Genomic DNA, 13,847 nt, shown 5'->3' with positions numbered 1-13,847 from the left:
TTTTTTTATGGAAAACTGCTGCAAACACTGCAAAATAGCAGTTTTCATAAAACGTGTTATTTAGAGGCTAAAACGAACGTTTTGCACAATTTTGCATTGGCACTGTAATTTTAACTTTTTTAAAAATTGGTCATGATAAACGTTTTTGCTGTTTTTACTGGAAAACTGCTGCAAACACTGCAAAATAGCAGTTTTCATAAAACGTGTTATTTAGAGGCTAAAACGAACGTTTTGCACAATTTTGCACTGGCACTGTAATTTTAACTTTTTTAAAATTTGGTCATGATAAGCGTTTTGCTGTTTTTACTGGAAAACTGCTGCAAACACTGCAAAATAGCAGTTTTTATAAAACGTGTTATTTAGAGGCTAAAACGAACGTTTTGCACAATTTTGCACTGGCACTGTAATTTTAACTTTTTTAATAATTGGTCTTGATAAACGTTTTTGCTGTTTTTACTGGAAAACTGCTGCAAACACTGCAAAGTAGCAGTTTTCATAAAACGCAGTATTTAGAGGCTAAAACGAACGTTTTGCACAATTTTGCACTGGCACTGTAATTTTAACTTTTTTTAAAATTTGGTCATGATAAACGTTTTTGCTGTTTTTACTGGAAAACTGCTGCAAACACTGCAAAATAGCAGTTTTCATAAAACGTGTTATTTAGAGGCTAAAACGAACGTTTTGCACAATTTTGCACTGGCACTGTAATTTTAACTTTTTTAAAAATTGGTCATGATAAACGTTTTTGCTGTTTTTAGTGGAAAACTGCTGCAAACACTGCAAAATAGCAGTTTTCATAAAACGTGTTATTTATAGGCTAAAACGAACGTTTTGCACAATTTTGCACTGGCACTGTAATTTTAACTTTTTTAAAAATTGGTCATGATAAACGTTTTTGCTGTTTTTACTGGAAAACTGCTGCAAACACTGCAAAATAGCAGTTTTTATAAAACGTGTTATTTAGAGGCTAAAACGAACGTTTTGCACAATTTTGCACTGGCACTGACTTTTTTAAAAATTGGTCATGATAAACGTTTTTGCTGTTTTTACTGGAAAACTGCTGCAAACACTGCAAAATAGCAGTTTTCATAAAACGTGTTATTTAGAGGCTAAAACGAACGTTTTGCACAATTTTGCACTGGCACTGTAATTTTAACTTTTTAAAAATTGGTCATGATAAACGTTTTTGCTGTTTTTACTGGAAAACTGCTGCAAACACTGCAAAATAGCAGTTTTCATAAAACGTGTTATTTAGAGGCTAAAACGAACGTTTTGCACAATTTTGCACTGGCACTGTAATTTTAACTTTTTTAAAAATTGGTCATGATAAACGTTTTTGCTGTTTTTACTGGAAAACTGCTGCAAACACTGCAAAATAGCAGTTTTCATAAAACGTGTTATTTAGAGGCTAAAACGAACGTTTTGCACAATTTTGCACTGGCACTGTAATTTTAACTTTTTTAAAAATTGGTCATGATAAACGTTTTTGCTGTTTTTACTGGAAAACTGCTGCAAACACTGCAAAATAGCAGTTTTCATAAAACGTGTTATTTAGAGGCTAAAACGAACGTTTTGCACAATTTTGCACTGGCACTGTAATTTTAACTTTTTTAAAAATTGGTCATGATAAACGTTTTTGCTGTTTTTACTGGAAAACTGCTGCAAACACTGCAAAATAGCAGTTTTTATAAAACGTGTTATTTAGAGGCTAAAATTACCCTTTTTGCACAATTTTGCACTGGCAATGTAATAGAAGTTTTTATAAAACGTGTTATTTAGAGGCTAAAGCGAAAGTTTTGCACTATTTTGCACTGGCACTGTAATTTTAACTTTTTTAAAATTTTGTCGTGATAAACGTTTTTGCTGTTTTTACTGCAAAAACTTCTGCAAACACTGCAAAATAGCAGTTTTTATAAAACGTGTTATTTAGAAGCTAAAACGAACGTTTTTCACAATTTTGCACTGGCACTGTAATTTTAACTTTTTTAAAATTTGGTCATGATAAACGTTTTTGCTGTTTTTACTGTAAAACTGCTGCAAACACTGCAAATTAGCAGTTTTCATAAAACGTGTTATTTAGAGGCAAAAACGAACGTTTTTCACAATTTTGCAATGCCACTGTAATTTTCACTCTTAAAAATTTTATCATTAATGTTTTCTTTCTGTTTTTAATGGAAAACTGCTTCAAACACTGCGAAAGAGCAGTTTTTATAAAACGTGTTATTCAGAGGCTAAAACGAAGCTTTTGAACAATTTTGCAAGGGCACTGTAATTTTAACCTTTTTAAAATTTGTTCATGATAAACGTTTTTGATCTTTTTAGTAGAAAACTGCTGCAAACACTGCAAAATAAAAGTTTTCATAAAACGTGTTATTTAGAGGCCAAAACGAACGTTTTCCACAATTTTGCAATGGCAGTGTAAATTTAACTTTTTTAAAATTTGTTCATGATAAACGTTTTTGCTGTTTGTAGCGGAAAACTGCTGCAAACACTGGAAAATAGCACTTTTTAAAAAACGCCTTATTTAGAGACTAAAACGGACGTTTTGCACAATTTTGCACTGGCAGTGTATATTTAATTTTTGAAAAATTTGGTCACGATAAACGTTTCTGCTGTTTTTACGGGTAAACTGCTGCAAACACTGCAAACTATCAGTTTTTATAAAACGTGTTAGTTAGAGACTAAAACGAACGTTTTGCACAATTTTGCAATAACACTGTAGTTTTCACTGTTTTAAAATTTTATGATAAATGTTTTTGCTGTTTTTACTGGAAAACTGCTGCAAACACTGCAAAATAGCAGTTTTCATAAAACGTGTTATTTAGAGGCTAAAACGAACGTTTTGAACAATTTTGCACTGGCACTGTAATTTTAACTTTTTTAAAAATTAATCATGGTAAACGTTTTTGCCGTTTTTACATTAAACTTGCTGCAAACTTTGCAAAATAGCAGTTTTCATAAAACGTATTATTTAGAGGCCAAAACGAACGTTTTCCAATGGCACTCTAATTTTAACTTTCTTAAATTTTTTTCATGATAAAGGTTTTTGCTGTTTTTACTGGAAAACCTCGGCAAACACTGCAAAAAAGCAGTTTTCATAAAACGTGTTATTTAGAGGCTAAAACGAACGTTTTGCACAATTTTGCAATGGCACTGTAATTTTAACTTTTCAAATTTTGTTATTAAAAACGTTTTTCCAGTTTTACTGGTAAACTGCTGCAAACACTGTATAATATGAGTTTTTATACAATATATTATTTAGAGGCTAAAACGAACGTTTTGCACAATTTTGCAATGGCGCTGTAATTTTAACTCTTAAAATTTTGTTATTAGAAACGTTTTTCCTGTTTTTTTATGGAAAACTGCTGCAAACACTGGAAAATAGCAGTTTTCATCAAACGTGTTATTTAGAGGCTAAAACGAACGTTTTGCACAATTTTGCATTGGCACTGTAATTTTAACTTTTTTAAAAATTGGTCATGATAAACGTTTTTGCTGTTTTTACTGGAAAACTGCTGTAAACACTGCAAAATAGAAGTTTTTATAAAACGTTTTATTTAGAGGCTAAAGCGAAAGTTTTGCACAATTTTGCACCTGCACTGTATTTTTAACTTTTTTAAAATTTGGTCATGATAAGCGATTTTGCTGTTTTTACTGGAAAACTGCTGCAAACACTGCAAAATAGCAGTTTTTATAAAACGTGTTATTTAGAGGCTAAAACGAACGTTTTGCACAATTTTGCACTGGCACTGTAATTTTAACTTTTTTAAAATTTGGTCTTGATACACGTTTTTGCTGTTTTTACTGGAAAACTGCTGCAAACACTGCAAAGTAAAAGTTTTGATAAAGCGTTGTATTTAGAGGCTAAAAGGAACGTTTTGCACAATTTTGCAATGTCACTATCATTTTAATTTTTTTTTAAATTTGGTCATGATAAACGTTTTTCCTGTTTTTACCGGAAAACTGCTGCAAACACATTAAATTAGCAGTTTTCACAAAATGTTGTATTTAGTGGCTAAAACGAACGTTTTGCACAATTTTGCAATGGCACTGTAGTTTTAACTTTTTTAAAATTTGGTCATGATAAACGTTTTTGCGGTTTTTTGTGGAAAACTGCTGCAAACACTGGAAAATAGCAGTTTTCATAAAACGTGTTATTTTTAGGCTAAAACGTTCCTTTTGCACAGTTTTGCAATGGCACTGTAATTTGAAGTTTTTTAAAATTTTGTCATTATAAACTTTGTCGCTGTTTTTACTGGAAAACTGCTGTAAACACTGCAAAGTAGCAGTTTTCATAACACGCTGTATTTAGAGGCTAAAACGAACGTTTTGCACAATTTGCAATGGTACTGTAATTTTACCTTTTTTAATATTTTGTTATCATAAACGTTTCTTTCTGTTTTACTGGAAAGCTGCTTCAAACGCTGCGAAGTTGCAGTTTTTTATAAAACGTTGTATTTATAGGCTAAAACGAACGTTTTGCACAATTTTTCAATGGCACTGTAATTTTAATCTTTTTCAGAATTTTGTTATGATAAACGTTTTTGCTGTTTTTACTAGAAAACTGCGGCAAACATTGCAAAATAGCTCTTTTGATAAAACTTTGTATTTTGAGGCTAAAAGGAACGTTTTGCACAATTTTGCAATGGCACTCTGATTTTAACTTTTTTTTATAATTTTGTTATGATAAACGTTTTTCCTGTTTTTGTGAAAAACTGCTGCAAACACTACAAAATAGCAGTTTTTATAAAACGTAGTACTTAGAGGCTAAAAGGAATATTCTGCACCGGTTCTTTCCGGTCTTTTTCTGATCGATGTTTGCGGTAAGTACGTTTTGTCCCTCAATAAATCTAGAACTAACAGTTATGGTCTTAATTCTCTTTCTTACTTTAGGATCAGCTAAGTTATGGAATTCGCTACCTGATTTTATCCGTACTGGCTGAGTTAACAGGTTTTAAATTCGAATCCAGGCGGTTTTTTGTTTAGTACAGCTGGTTTTTAAAAAAATATTGCGTCTTTAAATATTTCGTATTTAGCTCACTTTACCCGTATGGGCTGTGTATTATAGCTGAAAATGTAATGTCTGGAAGATATTAGCTCTTGCAATTACTCTGCAATACGAGATAGAAGAAAGTTTACACTTGTGTGTGTGTTTGTGTGTGTCTGTGTTACTTTTGGCAGGGCGCATGCGTACACTATGTTTTACACGACTCCAGTGCTTACCATATGAGAGGTGAAATTACTTTAAAGTTGAATATATGTGCCATCGCAATCTAACGTTAAATTGTAATGACAAGGGCGGTTTGGAGCTGTGAGTAGGCGTGGGGTTTTTCTCATATGGTTTAGGGACTGACATATGTCTCTCTCAATGCCGTACTGGGAGGCGAGATCGGTAGCAGAAAGCAGCGAAGGGCCAACTGCGTCAAAAAGCGATTGCACGGGCCGAAATCCCGGGATGACTCGTTTGCTGCGACGCTCCAGCGCCACGTCTGGAGGTACTCCTCTTTTTATCTCTTGTTCAAACATGCCGTCTGCGCATGCATACGCAAATGTTCTGGCTCTCCCATACTTACCTATAGATCATATTGAGTTGGCCTTTCGTAATCTGCAAATGCAAATCTTAGTATTCTCCTATATATATTATACCGTTATTTTGACAAGAACAACTGACGAAAGGCCCGTTTTCGCTACAACATTAGCAGCAAATAAAAAATTGTATTGTCGCGAATTTTCTATGATAAAAACTTGTTCAGAAATCAAAGGTCTACATTAACAGCACACACCAGGGCTTATCCTTATTATCTGGCTGGAAATCTTCTTCTCACTACTTTTTCCCCCGGCTGAGCTCCAGCCATTTGACGAGGGCCAGTCTCGTGCTTCTCTAGTTGCCTCGTTTATGCCCAAAAAGAATTCTGGGTAACTCTGCCATTTCATGACATGGGAAGATCCCCGATTCTCATTTCATATACTTTTTGTTATAAGTGTCGGGTAACCCAGTCCTACCGGCAAAGTACCGCATCGATTGATGTTTTTAGCTTCCAAAACTAGCCCAAATTGTATCGGTAGGTGCTGAAATTCGTCCACAGAAAGGCCAGAGAGACAACTTCACTCGTGAACCGCCATGTTTACAACAGAGCATTTTAAGCGTCCCAGTCTGCATGAAACCATCTCTCACCTCTGTTTGGAGAAGACCAGACACGCACGGTTCTTACGTTACCTTTACCCCCGTAGATTCAACCGAAAGGTCAAATCCTTGTGAAAAACAGCATCTTCATTTTTTTGGGTAGGCTAGGTAGGTATGGGAGAGCAGGGGCGTAGCCAGGACTTTTCAAAAGGGGGGTCAAACTGTGTCAAAGTGAGGGTACTCACCAGATTGTCATGTCGACCTCCACGCCGTGTTTCGACTCAATGTGACATTTTTCGGATGAGCAGTGAGAGTAGTGGGAAGGACAAGCCTACAAGTTCTCACTGCTCATCTTTCAAAATATCTTTTAATAAAAAGCGGCGTGGATGACGAGTGGCAAACGTGTTGATGATCTCATCAATGTCAATCGCTCTGCCATAGTGGATGTTCATCATTGCCAGACCCGACTGTCTCTCGGTAGTCATCGTGCTTCTTAAGTACGTCTTCAGGCGTTTTAAAGTGCTAAATGACCTTTCGCACTCCGCGGAGGTAACAGGTAATGTGCAAAGAAGGCGAAGTAGGACATTTATGTTGGGAAAGAAGACAGGGTCGCATTCTCTAAGTGTGGCTGAGGCACTGTTTGGAAGAGTCGATTTGTCAGCTACTTCTGACCATTTGCGACGCCAACGAACAAGCTCAACGTCAACGACATCCGGTGACACCAAATCATCTCGATAAAACTGAATTGCTGCATCAATTGTGGCGTCACTTGAGCTTCAGGTACCAAACACTTCAGTTTGGAGACATTCATTTGGATTTCACTGAAGTACGTGTCCATTTGGGTTATAAGATTGTCCATCAGTGGAATGCACAGTGAGCGTTGAAAGTACTTAACAGTTGTGGCAGCTGGAACGTTATCACGATGTTGCTGTCTGTTGGCAATTTTTGGTACTGCGGGTTCAACATCGACGTTTTTGCCTAGTTCAACGCTTGCTTCGTACCACCGATTGAAGTGAGCCTCAATCTGCCTTCAGATAGCTTTCAGATCTGATTTCACAGAACCAACTTGGGTGTAAGCCTTATAAATGTCACTGTCGCGTTTCTGCAGTTGTATGCTTAGTGGTTTTAGGACGGACAAACACTTCATCACTGTGATCATCGTTACTATGAACTGGAACTGAGTTATGGCTGACAGAAAACCGTTCGCCTTAGTGCGCGTTCCCTGGCCCCATTTCCAGGATCCGTACTCGTCAAGATAAACACGTTCATTTGTCACTACTTCCAATGTCTTGAAAAGGCTGTGAAATACCTCGAATGCCCCATGCCTCTCCACCCAGCGAGTGCGACAAAGAGTAATTAGGGTGATCCGGCGTGTGTGAGGGCATATGTCCTTAATAACGGCCGCTAACAGCTCGTGCCTTTTGGTGAGAACTTGAAAAAAGAACATATTTCATTAACTGTTCCTATCATGTTTCTTATCATTGGAATGTCACAGGAATGTACAATGGCAAGATTCAGGCAGTGTGCGTTGCAGTGTGTATAGACTGCTTTGGGGCTCTTTTGTCTGATAAATGCTTGCGTACCTCTTGCAGCCGAGGACATACTAGCTGCTCCATCATATCGATGTCCTCTGCAATTTTTTACATCTAATGACCAGGTTTGGAGCGCCTCAAGGATTGATGTTGCCACAGCTTCACCTGTCGTCCGTGCCAAACTTACGAATCCAAGAAATTACTACAAGTATCATCGAAAAATCGAATTGATATGCAAAGCTGTTCAGTATTCGAAATTTCAGTTGTTTCATCGGCGAGAATAGTAAAAAAAGGTACATGCTCTGGGATTTCACTAATAATTTGGTTCCTCAAATACTCCATTGTTATCTCTATTATGTTATTCTGAATAGTGGCAGACGTGTAAGTAGCATTTCTTGCGCACTCGCGTAGGTGTTTGGCAATGATCTCATCTCCTGCTTCTGCACGGAAGTCTAGAAGGGCAAGAAAATTTCCTCGATTCCTGCAATTTTTATCCGTACCGGATTCCATATGTCCACGAAGCGCAATATTTTGTTTTCCGCAGAATATTACACTCGATACAATGCCTCTTAGAACCTCGCGGTTGTATTCAATCTGTGCTACTCTTGAAGATTCGATAACGGACGCTATCGCTTTTTCTGGAAAAAGCATCATCTTTATAAAGTTTTCGGCTTGAAGAAGAGCGTCATTCTGATATTTCGTCTTGGAATGCTCTTTTAGAATTTCATTTGCCTTATTAAATTTTGTCATGGCGAAACTCACAAGTGCCCCCGTGTTCGCAGTGTTGGCACTTGGTGGAAACACTAGACATACCCGACAAAGGCCCCCGTCTTTGGAAGGACTGTACACTAGCCACGAATATTCTTTCAGCCAAGACATTTGAAACGACCTGCTTTTGCCATATATTTTAGTCTTCGGGAAAACAAATTTTTCGGATGGCCTACAGTCCTTAGTCAATAGCTGAAATTCTTCTTGGTCTGATAGATTTCTTTTTTCTGCAGTTAGCAGTCCAGCAAAGTCATCTATAGCTTCAACTACAAAAGAAAATGAAGCAATTTTAAAGTTCATACTCAAGAAATGTTTATTATATATCTTATGGTTCCTAAATGTCAAAAAGTCACAGCTTGACTACACTGTAACAATTATTTCTTTACTTAACAACAACGCCTTCGTATACAAAGGATTAAATAATCAACAATAAAGAAATCAAACGGAAACCTTAGGGATCCCTGTTTGTTTTGTAATGCCTCGCGTATTTTAGTTCTCTAGAAAACTGGAACGACAATCAGTTCGTTCAGCACAGTCTTATTTCACCAAAGATGGTTTTTAAGTAATTCCATTGTTCTATGGTATGACAGTCTAAATCTGGAGTCATAAAAAATTCTGACAATGACAACCATGAGCAGTTTAAAATGCTCACAGCTGAAAGAACATCGAGATTACAACAGCCATCCATCTTGTAAATTCGAAGACTAGGATGGCTGCGTGCAATCGCAATCAACTCCTCACTGTTGAACTGTTCGCACATTCTTAAACTAAGACTTTCTAGAGCTTGTAAATGAGCATCTCTACTCTGAGCACTAGTGGCCACCCCATCATCAATATTTATACAATGTTCTAGGTATAACCCTTTCAAATGTGACAGATTTACTACAAAAGAAACGTCTTTTATATGAAAATTAGATGACAAATCTAAAATAACAAGATTAGAGCAATTTCCTAAAGTTCGTGTAACATTACCATTAGTAAAACAAAGGAAAAAATCTTGTTCGAACTCGCCATTGAAATACAAATGCTGGAAATGTTTACAGTGCTTCTCAAAAATGCTTTTAAAACTATGCCTCGTGTAAAAGGTAGGGTACCCTGTATCCTGTAATGTAAAACGTTTCCATAACAAAGCAGTATGGGATAGCTGCAACATTCGCTTGCATGTACTTGACAAGCTTTGAATGACATGATAGCGGTAGGTATTGAAGAATCTTTAGAACAATTTCATCTGGAAGATCCAGCAAGCCTGTATCGACAAAAATATGTCGAGTGACCACGGTATTCCCTCTAGTTCTATGGAAACATCCAAAACTAAAAAAAAAAACAGCCTAAACTTACCAGAGGCCGCTGTTGGCGCTGGTATTTTATCGACTATATCCGATGTTGTATCCTCGTCGTACGCGTCTGTGTTCATCATTGACAAGAACAAAAAAAAAAGGAGATGAAAAATCAAAGCCTACATTCACACATGTACATTTTGAATAAATTTTGAATGAAACTTTACCACAATGATTTTGGGGTTTAACTCGCTTGCTATCTGGCTCCACCTCGACACATTCATCTGGTTGCTCTGATCTGGGAAACACATACGGCAAGCATAATAATTAACTGGAGCAAACCTTAGATCCCAATCATCGAAGCAGAAAGACTGGAACTTAAATCAGATAAAGAACGTTTCTTACCTCTCTTCCCTGCGCTGAAAATAGCCGAAAACCTTCGTTTGTTTGGACATTTTCAACCTGAAACGTCGTATGTTAACATCCGGGGATCGCCAACTATGTATGGTTTATACCGCCGCCCCCCTTGTGTATCAGTGGGCTCGTATTAAAAGCGGCGTGCAAGCTGACAAGAGCCGCTGACGAAAATACTTTGATTCCAAAAAATGTTTTAAAAAAAGGGCTTTTTAACTATGGCCAAGATATCATCATGGCATTTTCGCCACAAGTTGTAGGTTGTTTGGTTAAAAAAGGCTTGCAAAAGGGGGGGTCACGGGCACCCCAGGACCCCCTTCCTGGCTACGCCCCTGTGGGAGAGCCATGCAAGCTGTTAACTCAGTCAGTTCGGATAAAATGAGGTAGCGCATTCCATAACTTAGCTGATACTGAAGTAAGAATGACGCTTATCCATGCTGTTGCCACGTGCCATCTTGATTATTGTAACTCTCTATTGTATGGTATTCCTCAGTACCAATGTGATCGCCTTGGGAGAGTTTTGAATATGCTGCTGCTGCTAGAGTCACTTGTCGTGTTCCTCGATATTCACATATTACAACAGTCTACGCGCTGCTTCACTGGCTTCCCATCAGACACAGAATTAAATTTAAGATTGGCCTTATGGTTTTGTAATAAACGGGTAAACAGGGCAACCGTGCAACGTATTCTACGGAACCAAAGTCACTTTTATTACACACACAAAAGCGGTCACTCTCAAAAGCACACATTCTAGCGCGCACAAAGCTGTGTCACGTGATCCTATGCCTACATGATTTCCCCCGTGAAGGGAGTCAACCAGTTAAACGACACTATCCTGTTATCTTAAGGTCCTAGATTAATGTTCACTTAGTTCAGAAAAATGTCACTGTCCGGTAGGTCAGGAGCTTTGCAACAACCTAACTCAACGCTTAATATTTCACTCCGTCTTTGTTTCCTGAAAGGTCCAGCTCTTTGCATACAATCCTATTTAAGCAAAGTACTCGATTGTCTGCTTCTGTAGGAAAGCTTTGAGACTTTCAACTTTGTTCTTGGGAGCCATGGAATAACCAGAAGAACATATGGTGTTTAGTTCCCAGTCCCCATAGCGATCCGGGGGACGACTTACTCTCTTTGGGCGCGAGGTGGCAGGTGGTGTTTCTTTGGCAGAGACCCCAAGCCCAACCAGGTTGCTCCCGGCTGTTACTCCTGGCGGGTTCTTCTCAGCCAGCTCCACACCGCCATCGGCGACAAGCGTACTTTCCTGTTCACTCTCTCGGGTTGTATGAGCGGTGTTCTCTCCTAGGTCACTCATTGCACTAGGGTTACACTGGACATCAAATACAGGGTCAGCTTCTCCTACTTGATTTCCTGGTGATAAGTTAGCTTGAGGTTGATGGTCATCGAACTGAGGGGTTCTATCAATGTCTTCTACTCCATTATGTGTGTCGGGTTGATTATCGTCAACCTTGCAAGTTCCACTGTTCTCAGCATCCTGGATGACATGGTGTTCTGTCCCTACTGGCTCTGGTATGGGAAGGCAGAAGTCTGGAGGTTCATCTACATCTCTGTCTTCACTTGAGTCATCTCTGCAAATGGTGCCACTCTCCAGGCGGCCTCGATTGCCAGTTTGGTTCCTCCGACTCACGTCCTTCTCCGGGTTCCCACGTTGATATAGCTTCAAGTTGCCAAAATGTACAACCTTTGAGCGACTTACAGGATCTCGTGGTCTCTTGATGCGGTAGTTACATACATACATACATACATACATACATACATACATACATACATACATACATACATACATACATACATACATAAATTTATTTGTTAAGGCGGGTCGGAAAAGGCAACCTTAAAAGCTGATGTGGACCCGCAGTTTGACCTCAGTTGTACGTTCCAATACGTCGTAAGGCCCCTTCCATTTCCCGGTGAAATTTGGCGGCCTCGCCAGGTCTCAGCAAAGGGTCGAAAAGGAATACCTGGTCTCCGGGACTCGAAATTACGCCCTTGGTCGGAATGGATGGAATCCGGGGCACCATACCGATAAACCCAGTTGTCCATCAGGGCTCTCGCGCAGGTTTTTGCTCTCTGGTTTGGTATGGCATAGGCCTCGACCCACTTTGTAAACGAACACTGGGCAGTCAAGATGTAACGGTTACCACGTTTGGTTCTGGGAAGTGGGCCAACGATATCAATGTGAGGTCGCTGGAAAGGGTAAGACGAAGGAATAGGGCGGAAGGGTGCCTTGGGCGTTTTCCTGGGGGGCTTGCACTCGGCACAGGTTAAACATGCGGTAAAATGGTCTTTCACAGCTTTTGCAAGGCTAGACCTCCAGAATCTGGCTTGAACTTTCCGTAACGTCTTGAGCTGTCCGAGGTGCCTCCTTTCTAGCCCATCGTGTAACCGTTGCAGTGCTGGTTCTGGGAGGACGATCCTGGGTTTCAGTTTCTTTGACCTCTCCTTTGGGCAAATTCGCAGTACATTATCCTTTAACTCCTGTAATTCGTGTTGCGCCCATATTGCCCTGGAGATAGGACTCAGAGAAAGAAGTTCGCCAGGTGATGGTTTGGGTTTGCTTTCTCCCATCCTTGCAATCACGGAGTTCATATCTGGGTCACTGCGTTGGGCTTGGGCAATTTCGCCCGTAGTTCATGAGAATTTCTTTTCCTGGGTCTTGGACGCCCCCTCTTTCGACTCGCTTTGTTGTAGGAATGCTGCGGAAACATATTCAGTATCACCACATGATGGGCAACTTCCATGTTTTCGTCTCGGCCTGCGAGATAATGCATCCGCGTTAGCATGACTCAGTCCAGGGCGGTGTTCAACAGTGAAGTCGTATTCCTGGAGCCTCTCCAGCCAACGAGCTACCTGTCCTCCTGGTTGTTTAAATGACATCAGCCACTTCAAGGCGTGATGGTCTGTCCGCACAAGAAAGTTTCGTCCAAGAAGGTAATAACGAAAGTGATCAATGAAGTCAACCAGAGCAAACATTTCAAGACGGGTGGCACAATAATTTCTTGCGTGGCGGTGTAATGCACGACTCCCATAAGCAAGAACACGCTCGGTACCATCAGGTTGCTTTTGAGAGAGTACAGCACCAATACCATGACCACTACTTGCATCAGTATCAAGGATGAAGTGGCCGCTGTTTTCGCTGAAATGTGGATACGCCAATACTGGTGGGTTCACGAGGCGATGTTTCAGTTCACAGAAGGCACTCTCTTGTTGCAGTCCCCACTTAAACTCCACATCTTTCCTTGTCAGGTAGTTTAGGGGTTCTGCTATCGCAGAAAAACCAGGGATGAATCGTCTGTAGTATGTCACAAGGCCCAAGAACCCTTTCAGCTCAGAAATACTTGTGGGAGTTGGCCAGTCACGGACAGCTGCTATTTTCTCGGGGTCGGTCTGTATCCCGTCGGCTGAGACTACATGCCTCAAGAAAGAAACTTGCCGCTGGAGGAAGATGCACTTTGACGATTTTAATTTCAACCCGGCATCTCGCAGCCTTTCGAAAACAGAACGGAGGCAGGACAGGTGTTCATCAAAGGTGCCTCACATGATGATAATGTCATCTAAGTAGACCAGACACTCTCTCCAAGTAAGACCTTGAAGGGCAAGATTCGTCAGCCGGGTGAAGGTTCCAGGTCCATTGGTTACCCAAAGGGTAGGCAGGTCCACTGAAACTGACCCCGATGTGTGACGAATGCAGTTTTTGGGCGGTCCTTCTTTGCG

The 13,847-nt window shown here is 39.6% G+C and overlaps 1 protein-coding gene and 1 pseudogene across 1 annotated transcript; both read right to left on the bottom strand.

Moving 5' to 3' along the window:
- Positions 1-6,465: 6,465 nt before the first annotated feature.
- On the bottom strand, positions 6,466-7,571 carry LOC138055516 (52 kDa repressor of the inhibitor of the protein kinase-like; annotated as a pseudogene).
- Positions 7,572-7,839: 268 nt separating this feature from the next.
- On the bottom strand, positions 7,840-9,838 carry LOC138055515 (zinc finger MYM-type protein 1-like). The gene is made up of 2 exons (XM_068901433.1): positions 9,763-9,838; positions 7,840-8,690 (listed from the first exon to the last, which is right to left on the bottom strand). Exons 1-2 carry the CDS (start codon positions 9,836-9,838, stop codon positions 7,840-7,842), a joined length of 927 nt encoding a protein of 308 aa, XP_068757534.1.
- Between the last annotated feature and the right edge of the window lie 4,009 nt (positions 9,839-13,847).

This window comes from Montipora capricornis, chromosome 7 (assembly GCF_036669925.1).
Source record: "Montipora capricornis isolate CH-2021 chromosome 7, ASM3666992v2, whole genome shotgun sequence".
Lineage (NCBI taxonomy): Eukaryota > Metazoa > Cnidaria > Anthozoa > Scleractinia > Acroporidae > Montipora > Montipora capricornis.
The sequence above is the reverse complement of the archived record's forward strand: the minus strand, read 5'-3'. Positions and strand labels throughout refer to the sequence as shown.

Coding starts and splice junctions, on each gene's coding strand:
- LOC138055515 (XM_068901433.1), bottom strand. CDS start 9,838: ATGAACACAGACGCGTACGACGAGGATACAACATCGGATATAGTCGAT. Junction 8,691..9,762: donor AGCGCCAACAGCGGCCTCTG/GTAAGTTTAGGC, acceptor TTTCTTTTGTAG/TTGAAGCTATAGATGACTTT.